This window comes from Pleurodeles waltl, chromosome 8 (genome assembly GCF_031143425.1).
Source record: "Pleurodeles waltl isolate 20211129_DDA chromosome 8, aPleWal1.hap1.20221129, whole genome shotgun sequence".
Classification (NCBI taxonomy): Eukaryota; Metazoa; Chordata; class Amphibia; order Caudata; family Salamandridae; genus Pleurodeles; species Pleurodeles waltl.
This window is the reverse complement of record NC_090447.1, coordinates 197,809,063-197,836,928: the sequence shown is the minus strand read 5'-3', so window position 1 is coordinate 197,836,928 and position 27,866 is coordinate 197,809,063. Positions and strand designations below refer to the sequence as shown.

The 27,866-nt window shown below is 40.8% G+C and overlaps 1 protein-coding gene across 3 annotated transcripts in view; it reads left to right on the top strand.

Annotated features, from left to right (window-relative positions):
• USP16 (ubiquitin specific peptidase 16) overlaps positions 1-27,866 on the top strand; it is a 318,997-nt gene that overhangs the window by 43,763 nt on the left and 247,368 nt on the right. For all 3 annotated transcript variants that reach the window (XM_069204074.1, XM_069204073.1, XM_069204072.1), the window contains exons 4-5: positions 9,128-9,231; positions 18,738-18,853. In XM_069204074.1, coding sequence (XP_069060175.1) covers positions 9,128-9,231; positions 18,738-18,853 — 220 coding nt within the window. The remainder of the gene's footprint in view (positions 1-9,127; positions 9,232-18,737; positions 18,854-27,866) is intronic.

The following is a 27,866-nucleotide window of genomic DNA, read 5'->3' as shown; positions in this document are numbered from 1 at the left end:
TACCTCCAGTCCGCCAAGAGAGTATGGGAACAAACAAACGGGCACACATGGCGCAGAAGACGGCTACTAACGATTTCTGAGTCAGAGGGCAACGTATTTGAAAACCTTTATGAACTTCAGGCACAAGTAGTGCCCTATTGGAGAGGAACATTTGCCTGAGAAGATTCATAAACAGAAAAGACAGGATACTCCACCACCCTCCCAACATCCTCTTCCAAAGCGGAAAAACATGCAGCATAAAGCCACTAGCCTAATGCCACTTGACCTCATTCCATCTCCACAGCCGACATCACCATCTTCCATGCACTCAGCAGAGGCATCTATAGGGTGCCCTAGTCATTACTCACATGACAAAGACTCACCAGGAGACCCTCCCCAAAGCACAGAGCAATGTGATGCATACGATATAGTATTGCCAGACCCAGACATTGAACTGCCAATTCCAGCAAAAGCATCACTTCCGGATGATAACTCCTCATACCATAGTGTTATTCTGGGAGTGGCTGAATATCGCAAGGTACAGATTCATACCAATGAGGAAGAATCAGATTTTCTGGTAGAAGACACTTTGCAAGACCAAGCACTTGGTGCAGTACCTATGATGATAGGGTCCATGTTCAAGGTCTCCACAGAGATCTTTAAAGACCCGGTCAAGCCTAGAGTCCGAATGCCAGGTATTGAGAGTAAGTACAAGCTTCATCCCGGCCCACTTTATATCAGGGTACATCCAAAAGCTGCTTCCCTAGTGGTAGCAACAGCAAGGAAGAGAGTTGCGTCCCAAAGTACAGGAGACACACCTCCTCCAGATAAAGAAAGTAAGTGCATAGATGTGCCAAGGAAAAGAGTGGCAGTGGGACATGCCAGTGATTGACGCATAGCTAATTCTGTAGGCCTCCTATCTAGATATAATAGGGTGACCCGGGACAATATGGAAAGCCCAATACAATATCTCCTGGAACAATACAGGAAAAGGGTGGAGTATCTGGTTATAGAGGGTAGACAAGTCTCCAGTGCAACTATACTTTGTGCCTTAGATAGCGCTGACACTGCTGTGAGAGGAATACATTCTACTCCTAGGCTGGCATGACTGACTACACACCTCTGGGTTCAGGCCGGAAGTGCAACAACACCTACTTAGTGTCCCGTTTGACGGAGAACAACTTTTTGTCCCAGAGGTAGACTCCCAACTAGAAAAAGTTTAAAAACAGACAAGAGACCGCAAAATCCATGGGAGCTTTATTGTCATGCCACTTGAATATCACAGCATCATTAACAAGCTTTATTCAAGGGCTAGCAGTGGCCACATGATATGTGTCACTGTGCTGCAGGGAAAAACCTACCCAGTGGGGCTGCTTTGCACAGTTCTGCACAAGCGTTTGGGGAGGAAGGTTGAGCTAGGATATTAAAGTAGATATGCTTATTGCCTCTACTGGGTGATGGTATTGTGGTGATATGTTGCCTCTCCGAGCTGTTTCTGTGATGGGTGTTTCATAGCACATACATGCATATTCCAAGATAGGGAGAGGCCTGAAACATTGCCCTTGGTTATTATGGTTTTCTTTGTATTCACTTTTCTTTGTCCCTTTTGAGTGATTATGGTTCTTGCTGTGCTGTGTGTTGATGCATATTCTGAGGTGGGAAGCAAGGAGAGTGGTGTGTTATGCTGTGCCTATTAGTGAATCATTGCTGTTTCCTGTATTTCATTGGTCAAGGAGTGTTGCTTGGTGTTTTAGTGCAGAGACAGGTGACACTAAAGGGAGCATATTGACACATATTACATTTTCAGAGTTTTAGCGTATTAATACACATATACTTATGTCACTTTTTGTCCACTGTACTCCTTCACTTGCCATTTTTATGGCTAGTATGTTAAGTTCTTCACCAGGAATGTCAGTTTACGCTAGAAGTTGATGCTCTGGATATTACTTTATACATCATGGGATACAAACAGTTCCTGCAGGAAACCAAAATTGTGAAGAAGAAAAATAGGGAAAAGATATAGAGAGAACACTTTTATCCCACATCTTAGTATACATGCTTCAAGGGGTGGGTAAGTGGATTATCCTGGTATCTATTTTCAATTTCTCAATCATCACTTGATTTGTTTGATAGGTATGCACTGCTGGTTGGTTAACTTGACTACGCCAATGTCTGCATGCAAAACACACTGGCTAGTGAGGTAATTGTTGTTCCTATCAAAGTGAAGGCCACTAGAAAGCCTATATGAGTGACAAACATGCCGTGGAGGTTTATTTCACATACATCATCACTTTTGTGGATTGTTTATTGTAGGAGTCAGAGTAGATATCTGAGGCAGGCATATTGCTTCAGCCTATGAGTATGGTAGTAATAGTTCTACAGCCTTATAGAAACCTCCACAGACTATGCATGCTTAAGATGGATGCCAGTATTGTTAGTAAAATACTATTGTACAAGCTTCAAGTGGTCACTGACCTTCTTACAATAATTTCAGACAGTCAGTTGGAAAGTGTAGAGGACGGGGATGCTTACTTTCACTCCTTTTCAATTTTGCAGTGGATCACCTCCATTGTCTGCAGCCTGTCTTTCTGCATAGTGGAGAAGGGAGGGTGGGAAATATGTACTGCTTATTGTGACAGGGAGCACATTGCTGGCATAGAAAAATATAGACAACCTGTTGGAATATTTCAAGTACCCTTCAGGGTTTGTAGTGAAAGACTTTGAATCAGTACTTGGTTTTAGTATTAATTTGGAATTGGTTATCTTCCCCTGTCGATAACATTGTCTGGGTACTGGGGCATATGGATAGGTTGCTTTGAACTGCTAAGTTACAAACCTAAGGAAAACTGTTTTCTAATAGGTAAAGTATCCCTTGTTATTGGGGGACAGGATTGTTCTGGCAAGTATGGTGATATTGCTCCACCTCCACTGTTGTCCTGGTGCACATGAGAATCTCCCCTGAGGGTGACCTTAAGGAACTGGATATTATTCACCATTTTTAGGTAGACTGACATCACAAAGTGGGGTCGCTGGAGGTTGCCTCCATTATGGGGACTTCACAGCTTTCGATAAACAGCTGAAAACCTGGACTTTATTACCTTGATGGATGGCAACTCTACGACAACATGGGACCTCTGTGAATTCAAAGTTTATTACTTTTGAGGCACAGGATATACACCTGATCTCAATGGGCCAGTTTAGTCTCTGGCAGTCTTCTCAAAACAGCAAAAGACTTGATTTCAGGTCAAGGTCTTGGGATATCCGCCACTCTGACAACTGTGTTTCACATCCTGAAGTGAAATCAGAGACTTATGAAGACATCATGATTAAGAGTGGAGTGAAACTACTAGTGATTAGGACAAGGAATTGAACTTGTCTGTTCCATATGTCAGAGATTTCAATTAGCTCTACATTCAGATTGGCGCAGTTTAACAGACGTTCATGGATCCCATTTTACCTAAGATTATGTTGTTGAGACTGATAGATGACCTATATATGGTAGTTTAGGCAGTAGTTTTTTTCCATCTCCTTCACAACTATGCAACATTTACTGTGTATCTAACTCTGTTGTTTAAAGATTTAAACATTACTCTCAATTGTACCTCATACAAACCCTCAAAACAAAATGAAACAAATACAGGGAGTGCAGAATTATTAGGCAAGTTGTATTTTTGAGGATTAATTTTATTATTGAACAACAACCATGTTCTCAATGAACCCAAAAAACTCATCAATATCAAAGCTGAATATTTTTGGAAGTAGTTTTCAGTTTGTTTTTAGTTTTAGCTATGTTAGGGGGATATCTGTGTGTGCAGGTGACTATTACTGTGCATAATTATTAGGCAACTTAACAACAAAAAATATATACCCATTTCAATTATTTATTATTACCAGTGAAACCAATATAACATCTCAACATTCACAAATATACATTTCTGACATTCAAAAACAAAACAAAAACAAATCAGTGACCAATATAGCCACCTTTCTTTGCAAGGACACTCAAAAGCCTGCCATCCATGGATTCTGTCAGTGTTTTGATCTGTTCACCATCAACATTGCGTGCAGCAGCAACCACAGCCTCCCAGACACTGTTCAGAGAGGTGTACTGTTTTCCCTCCTTGTAAATCTCACATTTGATGATGGACCACAGGTTCTCAATGGGGTTCAGATCAGGTGAACAAGGAGGCCATGTCATTAGATTTCCTTCTTTTATACCCTTTCTTGCCAGCCACGCTGTGGAGTACTTGGACGCGTGTGATGGAGCATTGTCCTGCATGAAAATCATGTTTTTCTTGAAGGATACAGACTTCTTCCTGTACCACTGCTTGAAGAAGGTGTCTTCCAGGAACTGGCAGTAGGACTGGGAGTTGAGCTTGACTCCATCCTCAACCCGAAAAGGCCCCACAAGCTCATCTTTGATGATACCAGCCCAAACCAGTACTCCACCTCCACCTTGCTGGCGTCTGAGTCGGACTGGAGCTCTCTGCCCTTTACCAATCCAGCCACGGGCCCATCCATCTGGCCCATCAAGACTCACTCTCATTTCATCAGTCCATAAAACCTTAGAAAAATCAGTCTTGAGATATTTCTTGGCCCAGTCTTGACGTTTCAGCTTGTGTGTCTTGTTCAGTGGTGGTCGTCTTTCAGCCTTTCTTACCTTGGCCATGTCTCTGAGTATTGCACACCTTGTGCTTTTGGGCACTCCAGTGATGTTGCAGCTCTGAAATATGGCCAAACTGGTGGCAAGTGGCATCGTGGCAGCTGCACGCTTGACTTTTCTCAGTTCATGGGCAGTTATTTTGCACCTTGGTTTTTCCACACGCTTCTTGCGACCCTGTTGACTATTTTGAATGAAACGCTTGATTGTTCGATGATCACGCTTCAGAAGCTTTGCAATTTTAAGAGTGCTGCATCCCTCTGCAAGATATCTCACTATTTTTGACTTTTCTGAGCCTGTCAAGTCCTTCTTTTGACCCATTTTGCCAAAGGAAAGGAAGTTGCCTAATAATTATGCACACCTGATATGGGGTGTTGATGTCATTAGACCACACCCCTTCTCATTACAGAGATGCACATCACCTAATATGCTTAATTGGTAGTAGGCTTTCGAGCCTATACAGCTTGGAGTAAGACAACATGCATAAAGAGGATGATGTGGTCAAAATACTCATTTGCCTAATAATTCTGCACTCCCTGTAGTAGCAAAACTTGCCTTAATTCTGGCAAAGCTCTAAAGTGGAAATCAGTGGTTAAACTCTGAAAACAGAGAACTAGTTGGAAGATGTACAGAAGAGCATCATGAATGAGTCGTACTAGGAATGAAAAAATAAAATAACGGTGTGATCGACTGGAGAATGTTTGTTAACGCACTTATGTCCATAGTTGATCATCTGTCACCATGAATAAACTTGGTAATTCAAATGATGGGACTCAAATCCCTACCACATTGTCCTTTGAATCTCTGTAGGTGGTCCCCAAGTGCCTTACAAAATATTTACCTTGTAATATATATGCTACCTATAAATGGCACTTCCAATCATATATGTTATTATGTTTATATTTTATCTGGTATTGTTGACATTTATATGAAAACATCCTTCGAGAAGTACTTAAAAACAAAAAGACTGTAAAAGCTTGTGCTGCTTCTTCATGAGTCAGAGACATTCTCTGGCGTTTCTACGCTTTCCCTTTCGACCTCTGTTCCATTGGCTGTGGCTCTTCTCAGTCTCCCCAAACTTACAACCTTTGGAACCGTATTGCGGTGTAGCTTCATCTCTTTTGCATATATATCAATCAACCATTCATCAGGTTATTTTCACCATGCAGAATGTTTCGAGTTGAGATTTTGTTATAAAGACATTGAAATACATAGTTCTTTTGCCAGGGTGCTGTAATATTGGGTTAGGTACAGTGCATGTCCAAGCATGTCCTCCTCTAACCCCAACACAAGCACCCAACCCACATTTGGAAATGCCACACCAACTCGAAACATGAGCTCCATGTTTCTGAGCCAGCTATGCAGATTAGCTTTTGAAATGTTGTTGAAAAATGTGTTTTTTTTTAAAATCTTTTTTAAAATCATTTGTGGGATGGTTCTAATGTTTGGGGGAGTGAAGTTCCATTTTCTAGAAGCACTGACAGACAATAATTGGTTCAGTGATTTGCATTTTTTCAACTTTGGGGTTTCCAGGAAGTGATTGTCATAACTCCTCAAGTGACGTCAGCCTTCTGACATCTGCACTTTTCATGCCGGGTAGTTGAGGGTGTCTTTCTAAATTACTGTGCAGATTATGCAGATGAATTTGAATATGCTCTGTGCTTTAAAAGAGAACCATCTCAGATGCTTATGCATCAGTGAAATGTCTCAAATATATCCATACTAGTGTGGCTTTCCTGTAATCTAGTCTTGATAGAAGTAGTGCTTGCTTTCTTTAAAAATTACTTTCTTTAAAAATTGTGGTCTCTTATGAGTTATTTGATGCCTCTTGATTTGATTGAAATTGTGAGGGGGGGTTCTTGTAAATGTTAAAGAATGGGCTTGAGAGGATTGAGCCTTCGGGTTACACCTTGTGTGTGGGGGATTTTGAATGTGCCAACTTGACACTAGAAACCAAATCTTTCTTTGAGTGTTTTCAAGAGTGAACTCTATTTGTCCGTGTCATACACTACAGATCGTTCAAGGAGGATGAGAAGGCAAATGTTATTGTTTTGTTTGTGAAGGCCATTGTCCATTATTTTAGGATTACGTTTTCTGTGCTGTGACCGCCTCTAAAATCAGACTGTGGATTGTCTAATAGCCAGTGTCATTCAGTATTATTTGAGTTGAGAATATACACAGCTTTCTAGAACGTTGGTCAGGAAATGTAGGTTGGTTATTGAATGGAAATTGTTGAGGTCTTCTGGATCCACCTCTGCTATTGTAGAATAGGAGTTATTTAGCATGGCGTGGGGTAAACTAGAACTTTACAGTGGATTAGGGAGCTGTGTGTGAGAGTCACTTTGAGCATTCCTGATCTTTCATTAGAGAAAGGCAGGGGGAAGGGATTGGCATGATGTGTTGAGGGGCCAGTTTTAGCAATGATTTTAATTGGGTCATCTTGGGTGATTTTATCAAATGTTGGCTAGGTTGCCCTTGAGTTTGGGTGATAGTTTTGTGCTTCTCATCATGCTTTTTTTGTTAATTTGTTTGCCTTAAGAAAATGACAAATTGCTCACATTTTCCTTTGGAGGGATCTGTTGTCACAGTTTGAGTTACATTTGTGGATTGTTGCATGATTTAGAAACATTGTTCAGGCGGCTCTTAGTCTGGTCTAATTGGGCTTCAACAATGTGTTTCTTGAATGTATTTCTCCTTTGTTGAATTATGGTAGCTTTAAAGTGGAAGGGTATGGACACCAGATACTCTCCATTCCACTTAGCCATATTTTTTCCATTGAGTCGTTTTAAAAACCACTTAGCTTTTTTTTGTTTACATTGTGAAGATTTCTTTCATGTTTATGACATTATTGTTTACAAAGTTGGTTCACTACACCTATTGAGCTATTGCAGTGGCTTTTAGAACAGTGGTTACTATGAATGAAACTGATCTTTTTTTAAGGTCCTTCAGGACTCTGACCCACTGTTTTTGTTATTTTGTTTGACTGGAGATTATTTTAGACAAGATCAGTGGAAATTAGATGAATGAGTGCTCTTACCAGTCTACAGGGATGATGAAGTTGCTCTTTCATATTCCCTCTTGCGGTGCGGGAGATCAAGTATGTTGCATTTCATGTGGCTGGAGAGTTTAAAACCTAAATGTGATTGTTGTCCTGAATACGGATAAGAGTGACTGGAGAGTACTTTTGGTTGCCCCAGTGCAAGTTGAAATCTCGAAGGAAAATATTGTGGTGCAATTGGATCATGTATGCCAAGAGGAATTCGATAAGTTGGTCAACAAAATTATTTCCTGGGGGTGTTAACTTGCATGAGTTTGGTAGCGTTGGGTCGATTGCTTGTTATTCCATTGATAAGCATTCCAAGACCTTGTGTTTTCTTCCTTTAAAGGCCTGCCTTCTTTGTCAGTTCTGTGTATGACTGCAGCTGTGTCCCCAATCATGTTGATTCTGTCAAGGCGGAAAATGCAGTAGCCTAGTTGGACCAGTACTTCAACTGTTGGTTGAGAAGAATGATTTATTCATGTTTCTGTTAAGAATATCGGGTCAGGTTTTATTCAGTGATCAAGTCAACTTTTTCTAAACTGTGTTGTGTCGCTGATCTACAGTTGTGTATGCAGCGTCTGATCATGGATTGTCACCTAATTGGTGTTATTAGTCAGTGTTAGTAAAGTTAGTAGTAGTAGTTAGTACTGTTAGTAGCCATTGTAGTGTACTTTTCAATTAGGTTGCTCCTTTCATTGTCTTTTTTGAGTACAGGTTTTTTTTTTTTATCTCTTAAACTCAGTCATGCGGATGATTGAATCCTCCTTGTTTTTCTTGCCACTTCATTTCTGTTATGCTGTAGTCTATTGGTAGGTCTTTTGAGAGAGTGAGGTAGGTGGTTCCGCTATAGCACAGCACTTTTTTAGAGGTGGAAGTGTTTTATCAACCTCTCAGTGGATTCTATTTTCTAGAATTGCTTTGCAAAGTCCCCTGCTATTTTGCTCATACAAAGTAAAAGGGGAGCAATTTTCTAACTGAGGGAGATGCAAAATGGACCACTTAATTTGTTCTGAGTGCTTCCGTGGTACACAGTTTTAGCATGAGGGTAAATTGTACAGTCACTTTGGAGGTGTTGGATGTTTGATTGGTAAGTGTTTGGCTTGTCTTAAAATGATATTGACAGGCCATGAAGCCTTAGAGGGGAGCTTGAGTAGGAACGTGTATTCACTTGGGGGGGATTTGAGGTTGGCCTACCATGGTGGGAGGGGTAGTGTATCTTAGTATGTAAAGTGCATATGGGCACCATTCTTTGTTATTGTGACTAAAGTAACCAAAAATATTCATTTTATTGTCTTTATATTATCTAATTTGCAGGAAACATTTATTCAACATAGTTATTTGATAATGTATTAAGCTTAAAACAAGTAATGATTTAATACTGTTCAGTCATAGTTTAAAATTTGTTTGAAAGTTTTTAACGTATTTTGTGGTATTTATTACAACTGCAGGGCTGTGACCGAAATTCTGAGGAAAAGCACGCCTTACAGCATTATAACACGCCTAGGTCAGACTGTCATTGTTTGGTTCTCAATTTAGACAACTGGAGTGTCTGGTGAGTTGATCTTGGAATAAGTATCATTTAAATAAGTAAGACTATGAAGACACTAAGACAAGTAAATCATGCATTAGACTTGAACCAGGGTATCTTTTACATGTGAATGCAGCACTATTAATTATTATTCATTTTTTTAATTATAGTTTTATACAGCACAAACCAGACCAGCAAGGTGCTGGTTTGCTGATACAATATTATTTATTGTAATTGTATATTGTATTTACCATAGTGTTTTTTACCATTGACGAGACATTAAAGCACTTTGTGGGTGGCAGCATGCTACTCTGTAACCCACTGTTAGAAGTAAATAGTAGAGGTTTAATATATGCACGCTACTCCATAACCCACTGTTAGAAGAAAATAGTTAGTAGATGTTTAATATATGCTTCCTTTTCCTTGTAGGATGCGTTAAATTTAGGTGAGTGCTCTTGACATCTCGTGCATTTACTGAAGGCATTTCAGTAGAGATAGATTAATTGAAGAGTATTAGTAAAAGGAAGATGTTAGATGTTAGGGGACTGGTGGACATGTGCGCCTGTAAGTTGGATGAATGGGATGGAAAGGGAGAAGGATTTGGAAAGCATGTTTGATTCAAATGTAGTCAGAAAGGTTTTGGATGAGTCAGAGTGGAGGGAAAGGCAGAGGTGTAATTATTATTTGTTTTTATTTTTCTAGATAAATGCATACACCTAATAGATAGATAGATAGTTATATTTGTATACAAGATATATATATATGTGTGTGTGTATATATATATATATATATATATATATATATATATATATATATATATATATATATATATATATATATATATATAATAATGTGTGTGTGTGTGTAAAATTAACATGGCCAGAAATACACATGTATGTTGTGCTGAAATATTCATAGAATGTTTAATAGTTTTTTAACTTCTATTTATATGTTCTTATAAACTATAGCATAAACCCACATACCCAGATCTTTGTCATGTTTTAATATATATGCGGTGACCTTTTTCTTTTGAATTTTTAAATATATTGTCATACCATTTGTTAGAAATGGGTTCTCTAGTTGGCATAGGTATAGACCCTTGGCCAAACAAATAGGGACCACAGTCCTAGTCAGGGTAGGTCACAACACAAGCCAAATTATCCTGTTTCCACCCTCTGGTAGCTTGGCACTGAGCAGTCAGACTTAACTTAAAGGCAATGTGTGAAGTATTTGTGCAATAAATCATATAGTAACACAGTGAAAACACCACAAAAATACACTGCACAGGTGTAGAGAAATAGATAATATTTATCTAAATAAAATAAGGACAAAACGACAAAGATCCAATAAGCACAATTTGAAATATCACTTTTAAAAGTTTTAAAAGAGTCTCAATCCTTATAAATAAATGTCTCTTTGTTACACACAGTACTTGGTATGTGTCAAAAATAACAACGCATGGAGACTGCAGAGGAGAAGATGCGCAGAAAAATAAGGTGTTGCGTCAGATTTTCTGACATGGCACAGACAATGCACCATTTCTTTTCACGCTGCAAGGGGTTTGCGTCATTTTTTCGGGTCGCAGTCTTGGTTCCTCACTGCAATGCGGGGATATTTTGACACCCAGGGATGATGCGTTGAAAGTCCTTGACGCGCTGGAAGATGAAACAGGTGCGTGTCAATCCGGTAGGCGATCCATCAAATTTTCTGTCATAAGGTAGGGGCGTCGATTTTCCAGTTGGGCTGTGTCGTTCCGGTTGGCTATTTAGCAATTTCTCGGCCATAGTGAAGGCTTTGTAACTAATTCTGCAGGCGTTGGGTCAATTTTCAACACTCCAGGAATTTCTTGAAGAGTCTTTGTTGGCCCTGAGACTTCAGAAACAGGAGGCAAGCTCAATCCAAGCCCTTAGAGAGCACTTTTGTGGAAGTCAGAGGGCAGCAGTCCTTCTCAGCAAAGCAGTCCAGATGAGTCCTTTGGGCAGCCAGGCAGCTCCTCTGGCAGGGTGCAGGTGTAGCTCCAGAAGTGTCTTCAAAGAGTGGATTTGAAGTGCAGCAGTTCCCCTTTCAGGACAGTGCTGTCTGCCAGTGACGCAGTGGGGGGTGGGAAGGGTTTATCAAGTCCATTGTGTGAGGGCATGCCGCTGCCTTTAAATTGTAAGTGTCAGGCCCTCCACCCTTCCAGCCCAGGAAGACCCATTCAGTATGCAGATGTGAGGGCCTGATTATGACCTTGGCGGATGGGATACTCCGTCACAAACGTGACGGATATCCCGCCCGCCTTTTTACAAGTTCCATAGGATATAATGGAACTTGTAATATGGCGGACGGGATATCCGTCACTTTTGTGACGGAGTATCCCATTCGTCAATTTTGTAATTAGGCCCTGAGTGTCCTATGTTTGTGGTTGTCTGGGTGAAATGCACAAGGTAGCTCTCAACCAGCACAGACCAGATGTTGATTGGAGACCGGCTGAAAGGCACAGATGGTTTTGAGTGCAGAGAAATGCTCACTTTCTAAAAGTGGCACTTCTAAAATAGTGATATTAAATCCAACCTCACCAATAAGCAGGAATTTCTATTACCATTTTGGCCACACTAAATATGACCTGGCTACAATTTCAGATTAGAATCTACCACTCAAAAAGTAAATGAGGGCAGTCTGAATGCTAGTCTATGAAAGGAGGAGGCCTCCCAGTAGTGGGAAACGATTATAGGAGTTTTCCACACCCCAGACATATAAAACGCATATGTACATGTCCTGCCTTTTACCTACATAGCATCCTGTCCTATGGGTTACCTAGGGCCTAGCTTAGGGGTGACGTAAATGTAGAAAAAGGGGAGTTTAAGGCTTGGCAAGTACTTTTAGATGCCACGCCGAAGTGGCAGTGAAACTGCACGCACAGGCCTTGCAATGGCAGGCCTGAGACATGGTTAGAGGGCTGCTTATGTTGGTGACATAATCAGTGCTGCAGGCTCACTAGTAGCATTTAATTTAGAGGCACTGGCCACATGTAGTGCACTTTACTAGGGATTTATAAGTAAATCAAATATGCCAGTTGGGGATTGTTGGAAGTTGGCTCTGTATATACTATTTCAAAGTAAGAAATAGTGTGCACAGAGTCCAAGGGTTCCCCTTAGAGGTAAGATAGTGGCAAAAGTAGATAATTCTAATGCTCTATTTTTTTATATGTTGTACACACACAGGCAATAAATGAGGAACACACACACTCAAAGACTTACTCCAGGCCAATAGGTTTTTATATTGAAAAATATATTTTATTAGTTTGTTTTAAGAACCACAGGTTCAAGATTTACATTAAACACTTTAAATGTAAGGTACTTCACTTAGATACTTTAGGAACTTTGAATGAACACAATATCATGTACAGTATTTGTAAAAATGGCAATAAGCTATTTCAAAAGTGGACACTGCAAAAATCAACAGTTCCTGGGGGAGGTAAGTAAAGGTTAGTTTTGAAGGTAAGTAAAACACTAAAAAAAAGTCTCAAAGTTGGGGCATAGGAAGCCCATCGTTGGGGTGTTCAAGGCAACCCCAAAGTTACCACACCAGCAGCTCAGGGCCGATCAGGTTCAGAGGTCAAAGAGGTGCCCAAAACACATAGACTTCTATGGAGAACAGGGGTGCCCCAGTTCCAGTCTGCCAGCAGGTAAGTACCCGCGTCCTCTGGGGCAGACCAGGTTTTTTTTTGTAGGGCAGCGGGGGGGGGTGCGGGGGGACAAGAAGGCACAGAAAGTACACCCTCAGCGGCACAGGGGTGTCCGGGTGCAGTGTGCAAACAGGCGTCTGGTTTTGTAAAGGATGTAATGGAGAGACCCGGGGGTCACTTCAACGATGCAGGCAGGCACGGGGGGGCTCCTTGGGGCAGCCATCACCTGGGCTAGGCAGAGGGTCGCCTGGGGGTCGCTCTTGCACTGGAGTTCGGTTCCTTCAGGTCCTGGAGGCTGCGGTGCATTGTTGGTTCCAGGCGTCTGGTCCCTTGTTACAGGCAGTCGCGGTCAGGGGGAGCCTCTGGATTATCTCTGCAGGCGTCGCTGTGGCGGTTCAGGAGGGTCGTCTCTGGTTACTCACGGGCTCACAGTCGCCGGGTAGTCCTCCCTGAGGTGTTGGTTTTCTGCAGGTCAAGCCAGGGGCGTCGGGTGCAGAGGGTGAAGTCTCACGCTTCCAGCAGAAAACGTGAAGTCTTTAGAACTTGCTTCTTTGTTGCCAAGAAGTAGCTGGTTTTGAACAGAGCTGCTGGTCACAGGAGTTTCTTGGTCCTTGGGTGCAGGGCAGTCCTCTGAGGCTTCAGAGGTTGCTGGTCCTTGTTGGATGCGTCGCTTTTGCAGTTTTCTTCGAAGTTGGGAGACAGGCCGGTAGGGCTGGGGCCAAGGCAGTTGTCGTCTCCGTTTTCTCTGCAGGGCTTCAGGTCAGCAGCCCTTCTTCTTTGTTAAGGTTGCAGGAATCTAGTTTCCTAGGTTCTGGGGAGCCCCTAAATACTGAATTTAGGGGTGTGTTTAGGCCTGGGGGGGCAGAAGCCAATGGCTACTGTCCTGGAGGGTGGTTACACCCTCTTTGTGCCTCCTCCCTGTGGGGAAGGGGACACATTCCTAATCCTATTGGGGGAATCCTCCACTCTCAAGATGGAGGATTTCTAAAAGCAGGAGTCACCTCAGCTCAGGACACCTTAGGGGCTGTCCTGACTGGTGGGTGGCTCTTCCTTGTTTTTCTAATTATCTCCTCCAGCCTTGCCGCCAGAAGTGGGGGCAGTGGCCGGAGGGGTGGCTATCTCTACTAGCTGGGATGCCCTGTGGTGCTGTAACAAAAGGGGTGAGCCTTTGAGGCTCACCGCCAGGTGTTACAGTTCCTGCAGGGGGAGGTGAGCAGCACCTCCACTCAGTACAGGCTTTGTTCCTGGCCACAGAGTGACAAAGGCACTCTCCCCATGTGGCCAGCAACATGTCTGGTGTGTGGCAGGCTGGCAGAAACTAGTCAACCTACACTGGAAGTCGGGTTGGTATTCTGGGGGCACCTCTAAGGTGCCCTCTGGGTGTATGTTACAATAAATTGCACACTGGCATCAGTGTGAATTTATTGTGCTGAGAAGTTTGATACCAAACTTCACAGTTTTCAGTGTTGCCATTATGGAACTGTGGAGTTCGTGTTTGACAAACTCCCAGACCATATACTCTTATCGCTACCCTGCTCTTATAATGTCTAAGGTTTTGCTTAGACACTGTAGGGGCATAGTGCTCATGCACCTATGCCCTCACCTGTGGTATAGTGCACCCTGCCTTAGGGCTGTAAGGCCTGCTAGAGGGGTGACTTACCTATGCCACAGGCAGTGTGAGGTTGGCATGGCACTCTGAGGGTAGTGCCATGTCGACTTAGTCATTTTCTCCCCACCAGCACACACAAGCTGGCAAGCAGTGTGTCTGTGCTGAGTGAGGGGTCCCCAGGGTGGCATAAGACATGCTGCAGCCCTTAGAGACCTTCCCTGGCATCAGGGCCCTTGGTACCAGAGGTACCAGTTACAAGGACTTAACTGAGTGCCATGGCTGTGCCAATTGTGGAGACAAAGGTACAGTTTAGGGAAAGAACACTGGTGCTGGGGCCTGGTTAGCAGGGTCCCAGCACACTTTCAAATCATAACTTAGCATCAGCAAAGGCAAAAAGTCAGGGGGTAACCATGCCAAGGAGGCATTTCCTTACAGGGATGAACTAGTGTTACCATGTTTAAGGAAGAGAACATATGCAATTGACCACTGGTTAGCAGTGGTAAAGTGTGCAGAGTCCTAAAACCAGCAAAAACAGTGTCAGAAAAGTGGAGAGAGTCAGGCAAAAAAGTTGGGGGATGACCACCCTAAGGCTGTCGGGTCTGACACCCTGAAAGCATAAAAACTATATGCGTAAGTACTGGTACCTTTATTTATAATCATATTTACATACTCTGACATATGTATTATCATACAAAGAAGCGTAAACCCATTTACAAAGACCCATGTACAAGTGTTATCTACATACAGGGACATGCATATTTCTGTAAAGAAAAAACATATACTTTTTGTCATATACATAACAGGTGTTTCATTTTTATTCTGGTGTACATATAATTCTTATATTCTTAAACCATGCATAATCTTAAGTATATAGGTACATCCACACACACATAGGCATATTTACATATGCAGACAAGCATGTACATCTCATGCATAAACATGCATGCGTTCTCCTAATCATAATTAAAAAATATATATATATGTATTCACCCCTGTGTGTATGTATCTTTTATATTCCCGAGTGATATTCATGTACAAATGCATATACATACACATTTACGCAGGTGCATCCTATACATATCCTACACCCATTTGATGCACACATCAACAGTTACATATCCAGATACACATATTCATGCGATGGCTAAATATATACATTTACATATATGTAACCAATTATTTGTTAATTTTTTATACTTTTTATATATATTTAGACTTAGATACATACTGAAATATCCATTCACATGCACATACTCATAACAATGCAGTTCCTGACAAAGAACAGACCCATATGCCTACAGATATGTATGTACGCATTAGATTGCCTCCATACTTAGACTTCTATAACATGTAGGTTTTAATATACTTGCATTAATCTATACAAAGCAGATTTTAATTTTTCAATGTATTTTTTAAATGTGCATGTAAATGTTTTTAAACATACCATTGCTGTACATTGTTGTATTGTGATCATGTAGGAAAGAGCCAGTTCTTGCCTGTGTTCTGAAGCTGAGATTGTTGTCAGTGTAACTTATTTTTGGGTGTAACAAATTTCATAGCTTAGCTGGTTGCAAAGAGAAAGATGGTAGTGTTCTTTTGTAGGATGTATTTTATGGTTAACTAACTGGTCCTTTGCCATTTATTATCTTGTGAGTGATACAATGCAGCCTGAAGGAGGAACTTCAGCAACTTGTAACCAGTGGAGCACCTTCAAAGTAGTAAAGAAATGGGGTTGTGGCTTTACATGTATGAGTAGTCTGGTTCCAGAGATCTGAATTCTCTTTGATCTTCTCATAATTTGCAACGGTGAACCATGATATAGGCCATTAACATGATCTAGTTTTGTTAGGACAAGATCAAGTGTTGCTTGGGTAATCCTAGGTGTGACAGATGTGTCACAGTGTTTTCTTGGAAAGAAGGCTTGATCTGTATAGCTTATTCGCTGGCATTCATTAACAGCTTGGAGTCCATGGTAATTCCACAGTTTCCTTCCTCACTATATATTTTGTTAGTGCGTGCTCTTAGATTATCAGGCCAGGTGCAGAAAGGGTCATACGTTTTCAGTTTTTGATGTGCTCAATTTGAGGTGTCTGTAAGTCATCCGTTGGTCAATGGCAATGAGACAGATAAAGATTTTGGAGGTTCCAGTGTCCTTGGTGCTTTCCAATTTGTATGTCATCTGTGTAGTTATAGCAGGTGAATACAAAAACATTGATTCATTTTGGTAAGAATTTTTTTTTAGATTTTGAAATTGTGAGTGCTAGGTTTCAGCCTTGACGGGGTTCCTGTTTTTATGGTTTATGATTTCGACAAGAAAGCATTAGTATTGACCACATTTGTTCTGAGTGTAGGAAAAACAAGATCCAAGTGGGAGCGGTAACTTCTTTGAGACTTGACCTTTAAATGTGACATGGTCGACTGTGTGAAAGGCATCTAGCAGGTGCATGAGAAGTAGTGCAGCAAACCTATTCTGGCCTACTATGTTTTTAAGGCAGTTCCGGAGGGAAATTAGGGCTGATTCAGTGGCTCTTTCTTTAAGGAATCCTGTTCAGAAGTGAAGAGTGTATGACGTTGTCTCAAATTAATAGCTGCTCTTGCTCTGAAGTCACCATTTCCATAAGTCTGTCTAGGAATGATCCGTTCGCTGTAGGTCTGTAATTGTTGGGGTTTAGAGGGTCCAGGTTTGTTATCTTAAGTAAGGGGCGTATGTATGTCTTTTTTATTTCTTAACCTGTTGTTGAGGAGATTTTGATCAGTGTTATGAATGGTAAGTTCCATAATAAATCTCAGGAATGTGTCATCTAAACATCATTTTAGCAACTCAACCGAAACTTTTACTGTTCATCGAATCAAATGTTGTGCTATAGTAGATAGAACTCTAGCAGTTTAATATGGCAAGTAGATAATAGGTGCTCTGGGTATATTTGGTAACAAAGGATTCTGTGGACAGTACAAGCAGAGTATCCTGAAGGCTGGCACTCCTCCATGCAACACAGCATCCAGCAGTTGCACTGGAAACGACTTGTAAAGCAGCAGTTCTTGGCATACACTGCCAGTGAAACTACTTCAGATGGGATGAGTCTTAAGGCAGGAGACTTGTTTACTTAGCTAAAACAGGGTGAACGCACAAAGTGGCCGTTGTTGCAGTGCTGCCAAGCAATGTGAACAATGGAGTTATAATCGAACCCTGCCTATATAGTTGCTGCTACCTCTGCAGTGGTCAGTCACATGTTATGTAAATGTTTGTTCTGGTCTTTACTTTATACCATGATTTGTACTAACCCGACCTGCTTGGTATTGTTTTTATTGAGAGACAAGTGGACACGAAGCACACTGTTCCCTGTTGTAGGATAAATTTGTGTTGACATGCAATATGCTGCTTCTGCTAGAAAATTAAGTGTAGGAAATGTGCATGACCTGCATATGTGACCCTCCTACATTTACCAGGTTGCCTCCCTTTCAGAGTTTTCTTATAGGTTTTCTTGGGTAGAGAAAAACCCATGAGTAGCAGTGTTGGATTCCCCCATACCATGTTTTTTTCAAGCATATGTGTGATAATGTCTAAAAATATGTTGATTTTTTTTATGTTTTTCATTCCATTGGCCATTATTGATGTTTTTCTGTTTTGTATTCTACAGAACAGTTAATCACTCTATAAATTGAATAACAAATAGGGTGGCGATTGGGCAATAAAAACAATTGAGAGACTTGGCATATTTTGTTTCACACACTGGTATTGAGAGAATTCAATTCCAGATGCACCCCTGTTTAGTTTTCATAATATTTAGAATTTTCATGAATTATAGATATAGTTTGTAGAAACATAATGCTTACCTTTATTCAGAATTATATCAGGGTTTTGGCATTGTGCAGTTTTAAGTTTGCATACATCTTAATCCTCCCCCATTGGGGAATACAATTTGTTAATTAAATATGTTGGAAAGCATGTTTTTGTTTTTGGGACTGATCATTTAAAACTGCAATATTATTGTACCATAATATAATACCTTTAGTGGAAACATGCTGGATTATGTGCTGCTATCTTTAATTTTTTTTCTTATAACAAAAATAAGGTATTCCATTTTAATATCAGTATGTGGAAAAGGTCATAACAAGAGGTGTAAAAACAACAATTGTGGTAAAAGGGTCCTTTTCACTCTATGAGAAAGCAAAGCAAGAGCACTAAAGAGGTTCTAGGCGTATTTCATTACTTTGATTGTTTTTGTGTTCTTCAAACTCTCTTGGTGGAGATAGGTGCTACCTATGTGATGATGAGGTGCCATACAGCAGCTCAACTCGGTTAGGACAACTTGTGGATTATGTCCGTAAAGAAAGAAACAAACAAACCCGTGTTCAAGCTTCTAAAATACGTAAGTACTGTACAAGAAGCATTTAGCAAATTACAACATAATTCATTGCTCTTATAATCAAAGATGCGGGTCACTTTTGTGACACAAGTTCATGCATTTCATGGGCATTGCGGCAGGTGCTTTTGAGTAATCTTTCTTCTAAACATGCTTGTTCCCTAGTATATTTTCTTTAGCGTGCCTTTTTTCCATGTCCATCGTCAGGGAAAATGTATCCTTTTCTCGAATAGCTCATTCTATGTCTTCTACCTAGCAATACAGAATGTTGGAGCATAATCTGCAGTAATGTTTCAGCTTTAGATTACTTAACAGCTGTCAAGTAAGTAATATAAATACTTGTAAGTTTTGATGTCAGAGATGACCACTGGAAACATGACGCCTGTGGTCCTATAGTTACAAAAATTCACATCACTTTGCAGTTCCGAAACTGAACTACAAGAATATCTTTGTCCTTTTGAACAGGCTATTAATGGGTTTTTATTTTCCAGCCTCAGACCCTGAAAAAGAAACCATGCTATCAGCATTGATGATGAGACAAGCCTGCATTTCTATCCTTGTGTTCTACCATATTAGTCTGGATTTTCTTTATCATACAGTCTTCGAAGATATTAAGGTTGAGGCCCACTTCCCTATCATATTGGCATTAACATCTGCACATTGAGTGAGAAAACCATTGGGAATGTTACTTATGGGGTGTTTCCAACATTGCTATGTGCTGCACTTGTGCGCCTCCCTTGGAAAGCACCAGTGGTTCAAAGACAGCTTTAAACCTACAACTATAACCAATTTACAGTACTTGCAGACAGTTGGTTTTTATCCACAGATTTTGCAAATCAGAATCTGTCATTTGCACTTTTAGATATCTCAGTGTGCACAATACAAATTAAGCTTATGTGTCCAAAACGCTTTGTGAATCTGACCACTTAAAGGCCAGTTTATTAGTAGATACTGCAATATTTAACATATTGTCAGACACAAAGGAACATCACTATGACCATCATTTACACTTAGGCAGAGCACCGTTCGCGCCTGAGCCTAATTCCTGCTACCAGCCTATGAATCTCCTGCCTGAGCTGCTGGCAGTACTTCCTCTCAATTTAAGGGGCTTTTGCATCATGACAGGAATATGATAAAGGTGGCATCATATGTTATCACGGTGGTGCAAGCACCATGGTGCTGATGTACCTGGAGGATGCTGCATTCCTGTGATTACAACAGCTTCTCGGGTGCAGAGAGATGGAAACTGTGCAGTCTTGTTCAAGGTTCAGGGAATGGCTAGAAATTACATTGTATGCATGTCAGACTAGATTCCTGAATACCATAGAAGAACCTACCACTTTTCCTCCAAGCATCCTTCCTCTGTGACAGGGCATTTAAAAATTGGTCTTCCAATAACCTTAACAGCATTTTACATGGTGGATGTTTGGTGGGCTGCTTCCGGGGGCACATTTGGCCAAATCACCATCCATTAGTTTCCTAGTCTCTATCCCCACGGCTGGGAGGCAGGAGACAATTCTTTTTATGCAGGGAGTCTCTCACTGCCCATTGCTAAATAAAGAATCTTCATGTGAGTTAGACTTTGGACAGAACCCAATTGATTTGTGATCACTGAAGTGGCTAATGAGCAAACAAAGGTTAGTCTTCATCGCAGGTGGGATAGAATTGAGGTCTACATACACTTTCATCGAAGGTCTGTGTAAGAGAACAGTATATTTTTATAATTGACCATTGAAGAAAGATATTTTATGAGCTCCCTAAAGAGCACTGTCCTCCTGAAATGGCCAATTTGTGAGCCAGGGAGTTTGGGTTGCTTTAGAGCAGTATTGAATGCACCTTGCAATTACTTTTAAATAGACATCTAGTTCCAATAACCAAACAATGGAGTGTGATGAGTAATGGGACAATGTGGTCAGATTATTTAATCCCTGGCACCAGTGTTGTGGTCCGCCGCCTTCAGATAAGCGACATGAATTTGAGGTATGCTGTAGAGAAGAGTGAGCATAATCGTGCATGGATAAAACTAGAGATTGCACTACAATGTTGAAGTGTGATTCTGGAATGAATTTTATTACAGGACTGGAGACTTCCATTATGCATAAATCCTTTGTGCAACGCCAATGCAGCATTTGAAAGTACATTACATCATAATACAAACACTCCAGAATGACTCCCTAGCAACAAACAAAGGGTGCATGCATGGAACAATCATCCTCTTTTGAATGCTACTTCTCAACCAAATAAGTAGCACTTCATAATTCTCTACTTGACAAAACAATGTGAAGATTATTTATAGGCTTGCATGTTTCCTCTTATCTCCGGTTTATAGGGATACATGCTACACTCACTTTATTTCTCTAATTTCTAACATTTAACACCATGTACGTTCAGATATATTTTACTGTGACAATTAATGAGCTGCATCGGACATATTCTAATTGGTTTCATCGGGGGCTATTCACAGCGGTATCACATAACTGGAGACCTATTCTGAGCTCCGCAATCCCGGTATGATTCATATAATATATATATTTTTTTGGGTTGTTATACTAGATATCTATGAATTCCTGCTCTCATCTTAGCACACTTATCTACTCATCACTCTTATGTCATGTCTCTATCAAACTATCCTCCATTCTCACTCTGACTCATCCCAAATCCCTTCTACCACTTTCATCTCCTAAATATCTCTGCCTAAGCTCTTCCCTCCACCTCCACATCTAACTCACCAAACCTCACTGTACCTCTGTGACCTCCCACACAACCCTACTAAATTCTCCTGCATTCATCTCACCTTGCTATTATGCTCTCCTTAACCCTTCCACATACTCTTCCCCCTCCACCCCCCTTTACTCATCCCAAGCCTTTGGGTTGAGTAAATGAAGGATATACTCCCAATTAACACCTCTGGATTTATTTCCTCCTCCACCCCTCCATTACTCCAGTCTAACTAACAAACTCTCATATCCGCGGCTCAAATTAACTCATAATAATACTAAAACTGTACTCATTATTTAACGATACTAATCCATCACTAATTCTTGTTGGGTTCCGCAGTAGCGTGCTACTCATCGAAAAGCGCTTCGACGCCTAGTCAGGGGTAGTAAGCGCTATGTAAATACGATTACAATTACAAGGCAGTTTGTGGTTTTAGGCAGTCTATCTGCTAAATCACTGACTTACAAACCATCTGTTTTGATGGCGCACGCATTACCTTGCGGTATGCTTTCCCAGCTCTAATATTAATTGTAATTACGAGAGCGACCGCAATCTTGTTTAGGGTTTGTAGACCCTTTGTTTTGTTAATGCTCCCTTGAGCGCGAACTACTAGTTAGTTAGTTAGTTACTAGTTAGATTCTCGCTCATTAATGCAAGAGCAGCAGCCGTCTTGCTTTGGGCTCAATGTTCTTTGTTTATTACTATATGTCGTTAGCGCAATGCGAGTGCTAAATCAGCTGGTAGTTGACAGTTGACTGCTTGCGTCACACATATTTTTGGAGAACAGTTGACAGCTCACATCGCACATCTTTTTAAAGAAGCAGTAAGATAGCCAATTGTCTTGGCAACCTTTATCCTAAATTCACTTCCTGCCTATTATATAATTTGATTGAGACTCTTCTGACCCATAAAATTATATTGTAAAAAATATGATTATTTTTAAAGTAATAAATAAAAACTAGTGTGTATGTGTGTGTGTATATATATGTATATATATGTATATGTATGTATATATATATATATATCTACCTACCTAAATATGTCTGATTCTGAGAATTACCAAACCTGCGATCCCTGGTCGAAAGACCTTCAGAGAGATTGGAGGTCCAAGCTCCTTACATAGGAGTGGTATCCCTTGCGGCACAAAAAGATTGTGTGGCCCTTGTGGCACAGAACAGATTGAGATGGTAGACCTAGAATTTTGGGATCAAGACCCAGGTGATAAGTAGTATGATGAATACGTACTTGATTTAGACCAAGGAAACTTGGATACAGATGACCTTTTTGATGATCCATCATCCCCATCTAACTCAAAAGACATTATTAAAAACGCTTTGGGAGAGGAGATGTTTTCTTCAAAGAACATCAGACACCCAAGGAGCTCTGAGTGTTGGCCTATGGATCACATGGGTGAACTTATCAGAAAGTGGATTAGAAACCCACTTGAAAAGAAGACACGTCACCTGCTCAGAACTGACTACCACACCTGGTTATTGACGGAAAAGTATGCCGTACTCCAAACCTTGATCCTGAGCCGATCACATTTGTGTTCAAGATGGGGTGAGACCCAAGGAAAGGCCTTGAGTGGTCTCTTAAGCTCTTCCAGGACTGTGTTCTGGATGTTGTCGATCCTCTGTCAAGAATAATTGACATGTCAGAAGAGGCCTATGTGAACGTTCTTCCTATTGATCTAGATGTCCTGCGAGGCTGGAGTCAACAAGATATGGTGCTATTGGGCAACGCCAACGCTGGCCTGAACACTGAAAGGCATACAGCAGTACTTCTCAAGATTAATCCAAAACTCTGTTAGCTGGCAGAGAAGGAAAGCTCAGAGAACCCTAAGGGTTTATTTTTCTGCAAGAACATGGTAAAGAGCATAGGAAAATACGTGGTCACATTCACAGCGCTTGATAAAGCCCAGTTTAGTATGCAAAAGTTTTTAACCCACTTTTTGCAGGGCCGGCAGAAGGGGACTTTGTGTCAGCAGATACCAACAAAGGTCCCATTAAAATTAATCAAGAACAAGAGGAGGATACGTCAGGGGTACCACGGGATACCAATCTGGTGCACAGTCCAACTTCTACCCACAAAGGGGATGATTCCAGAGAAATAGAGGAAGCAGAGGTCGTGGGCAAGCTCTTACTTTCCAAGGTGAGTGCCATCAACCAACTCCATTTCTCTTCCCAAGAAAGAGTGGGGGGATGCCTCAGATTTTTTGTTAAAAACTGGGAAAACCATTACTCAGGATCTCTGGGTGTTACAAACTGTCCAGGGGTTCAGAATAAAATTTTGGGAAACTCCATCACAATTAACCTATATAAGGGAAATGGTACTAAAAAAAGAACAACAATAAATTGTAGACAAGGAAGTAGAATCTATGCTTTTCAAGGGTGCTATTCAAGAAGTCGGTCTAGAAAACAGGGTTTTTACAAGTACTCTTTTTCTCATAGAAAAGAAGGACAAGGGATGAGACCTGCGAAAAACCTACAGGAACTGAACACGTTTCTAGTTTAAAGGCACTTCAAAATGGAAGGTGTTCACCTCTTATGAGATCTATTGCTGTAAGATGACTGTCTAGTAAAGTTAGACCTGAATGACGCATATTTCACGATTCCAGTGGAATTAGGTTCACAGCCATACCTTCAGTTCATTTGGCGGAAATCCCTTTATCAATTTTACACACTACCATTCAGACTATCATCAGCCCCGTGGTGCTTCACCAAAGTACTGAGACCAGTGGTGTCCTATTTAAGGGAAAGAGGTGTCTGATTGATCATATACCTATACGACATTCTGATATTGTCACAAAGTTATCTACAGATATTAGAGGACTTAAACTTGGTTATATCCCTTTTGGAGGATTTGGGCTTTATAATAAACAAAGAGAATTTGATTCTTACCCCTTTTCAGACATTAGAGTTCATAGAGTTCACTATAGACTCTGTGAAAGTCATGCTTCTCCTTCCTCTAAAGAAGACCAGGAAGAACATAAGGGATGTCCTCGCAGAGATTCTTCATTGCTGAGAGAACTGGCAAGACTCTTGGGATTATTGTCTTCCTCAATCCAAGCTACCTTTCTAGGCCCATTGCACTACCATGCTTTACAACGGATAAAAGCGATAGCTCTCCGTTCTCAGCTTTGGTATGTGGACCATGTTTTTTCTAAATCAGGCAGCGATAGAAGAGTTGATTTGGTGGCTCAAGAATTGGGATGCTTGGAATAACCAGGCAATTTTTGGTTGTTCACCAGACTTTGTGCTGGAATTGGATGCATGTATGACTGGATGGTGTGCACGCCTAGGTGTTCAATAGTCTGGTGGATTATGGTCAAATCTAGAGAGATTACATCATTAAACTATTTAGAATTGACTGCAAGACTCTACACTCTCATGAGTTTCAAAAAACATTTACAAGACAAAGCAGTACTATTAAAAATGGACAATGTCTCTGCAGTAGCTTACATCAATCGATTAGGAGGTACCATATCCATGGACCTAGCTATATTTGAAAAGAAACTTTGGGTTTTTTGTTTAGAGCACAATATTATTCTAAGAGCACAATATTTGCCTGGGAAGGAGAATGTTTCTATGAAGTGGAATTCAAGATTTTTAAAGGACTACAGTGATTGGAAACTGAATGAAGTTTGTTTCAGACAAACATCGCACATTTAGGCCCCGCTAGAAATAGATCTCTAGATCTTGCGAGCAGACTAACATTTCAACTGGACAGGTATTACAGTTGAATGCTGGACCTAGGTTCTCTAGCAGTGAATGTATTCCTACAGACATGGAAAGGAATGAAGGCTTATGCTTTCCCTCCCTTTGCAATGATTCAGATGTTCCTACAGATCGGGGGGCTATAGAGATGCTCCCTTATTCTAATAACTCCATTTTGGACCTCACAAGCATGGTTTCCAATGACTTTGGAACTCGCTTGCAGCATTCCATTCTTCCTTCCTGCCACGGAAGGTCTCCTAAAAGACATAGATGGAAGAAAACATCCTTTAGTTCAGACTGGGAGTTTGAACCTTCTTGCCTGGAAAGTGTCGGGCGGCCTAGAAAGCTGTCAGGCCTTTTGAGAAGAGATGTGGAGCTCCTCGAGGAGTCTTGGGCATCTGGAAATTGACACAGATATAAAGGAATCTGGAAAAACTGAGTTTGTTGGTGCTTGGAAAGGGACTTGGATCCTGTGGAAGCTCCTATAGCCGAGGTGGTTAACTATCTAGTGATTAAGTTCGACAAAGGTCTAGGTTACAGGACATTTAACAGATGTGCTATTTCTTCAGGTCACAATTTGGCCAACGGTAAGTGTAGGAAAGCTTTTGTTTGCTTCTCGATCCTCTTTGATCCTCAAGATCATTAGATTACGAAGACCCCTCTGCCCCACCATCATCCCCAGGCCAAGGTCTCACACCCTTTGGGATTTAAATTTGGTACTTTCTTTGTTCTCAAGCTGGCCAGTTAATAGGTACCTAGAAACTAAAAAACATTCTATGAAACTGGCCCGTTTATTATGTTAAATTTCTTGTTGCAGGATTTCTGATGTAAGGGCTTTAGAGGTAAGTAATAGAATTTACAACACTTTCGAAGCCACATTTGATATTACTAGAAGAACAAAGACAATGTCTGATACAATCTTTTACCCAAGGTTCACTGCATGCAAAATGTTATGTGTCGACTGCATGAGAGGGTACGATACACGTATGCTTGAATTTAGAGCTGATGGTGTCAATCAGTTTCTGATTTCATTTGTCAAACCATTTCATGCGATTTCCACTGCCACTATTGCAAGATGGGTGAAGTGTATTATACAAGAGGCAGGTGTGGATTTTTAGAAATTCCTAGCACATTCCTTAAGAGGTACTATGACCAGTTAAGCCCTTTGTAAAGGTGCAGGACTTAAGGATAATATGAAAGCAGCGGATCGGGCTAATGCTACTACTTTTCCAAAGTTCCATTGTAAACCTGTTGAGCACATGTCGAATTTTGTGTTGGAGAACTACCAACATGCATAATGGAAGCCTCTGGTCCTTTAATGAAATAGCAATTCTAAAATTGTCAATGTCAAGAGAATCTGAATTTCATTAAGGACATAGAGGCTAACATTATATCTCCCTCTACTCCCTTTAGACATGTACATATATATATGTATTACTCAGCAAAAAAGGCAGGGGGAAATCTGGTTATTTTTTCTTCCATTCAGTGGTATTATGAAGCTCTAATAAGATTGACAACATATCTTCTGACATTGTTTCAATCCTTGATTTCTTTGGCTTAACATTTTGCCTTTTTTTAGAAGATAACCTGTAGTGCATCCAAGTTCGTGAGCAGTTTCATATAAGGTGCAAGATTTCCCTTTACCAGTAGAAGCTCCAAGTTACTTGTTACGTCGCACATTCTAAAAGAGGATGATTGTTCGACGCATGGACCCTTTATTTGTTGCCTTGGTGTATTTTTGGATTGTTTGTATTATGATGTAATGTACTTTCAAGTGCTGCATTGGAGTGGCATTAAAAGGATTTATGCATAATGTTAACTGTCCTTAATGAAATGTAGATTCTCTTGACATTGAAATTCTGACAGTCGCTATTCTTTATATCCCTCTCAGTAATTTGAGGTGATGTTGTGCGAATATAGTTTGAGAGATGCTGCGTGGGTTGCAATGGGTTTTCATTCTATACCGGGTATACAGCAATTCATTTGCTGAAATATAAAGAGTGAAAAATAGGTATCAAGAAAACCTTTGTATTTCCAAAATAGGCATAAGATAAGGTGTTGAGAAGCAGTGGTTATTTGCACATCTCTGAATTCCGGGGTGCCCACACTAACATGTGAATTACAGGGCATTTCTCAAATAGACCTCTTTGTTACACACTGTCTTACATTTGTAAGGAAAAAAATTTAGAGAAAAACGAGGGGAAATAACACTTGTTTTGCTATTCTGTGTTCCCCCAAGTCACCCGATAAAAATGGTATCTCATTTGTATGGGTAGGCCTAAGGCTCGCGACAGAAAACGCGACATGGCCACATCACATATTTACATTGAAATGTGACGTGTTTTTAGCAAAGTGCCTAGCTGTAGATTTTGGCCTCTAGCTCAGCCGGCAACTGGGGAAACCTACCAAACAGGCACATTTTTAAAACCTAGACACATAGAGGAATCCAAGATGGGGTAACTTGTGGGGCTCTCACCAGGTTCTGTTAACCAGGATCCTTTGCAAACCTCAAAATTTGTCCAGAAAAACACTTTTTCCTCACATTTCGGTGACAGAAAGTTCTGGAATCTGAGAGGAGCCACAAA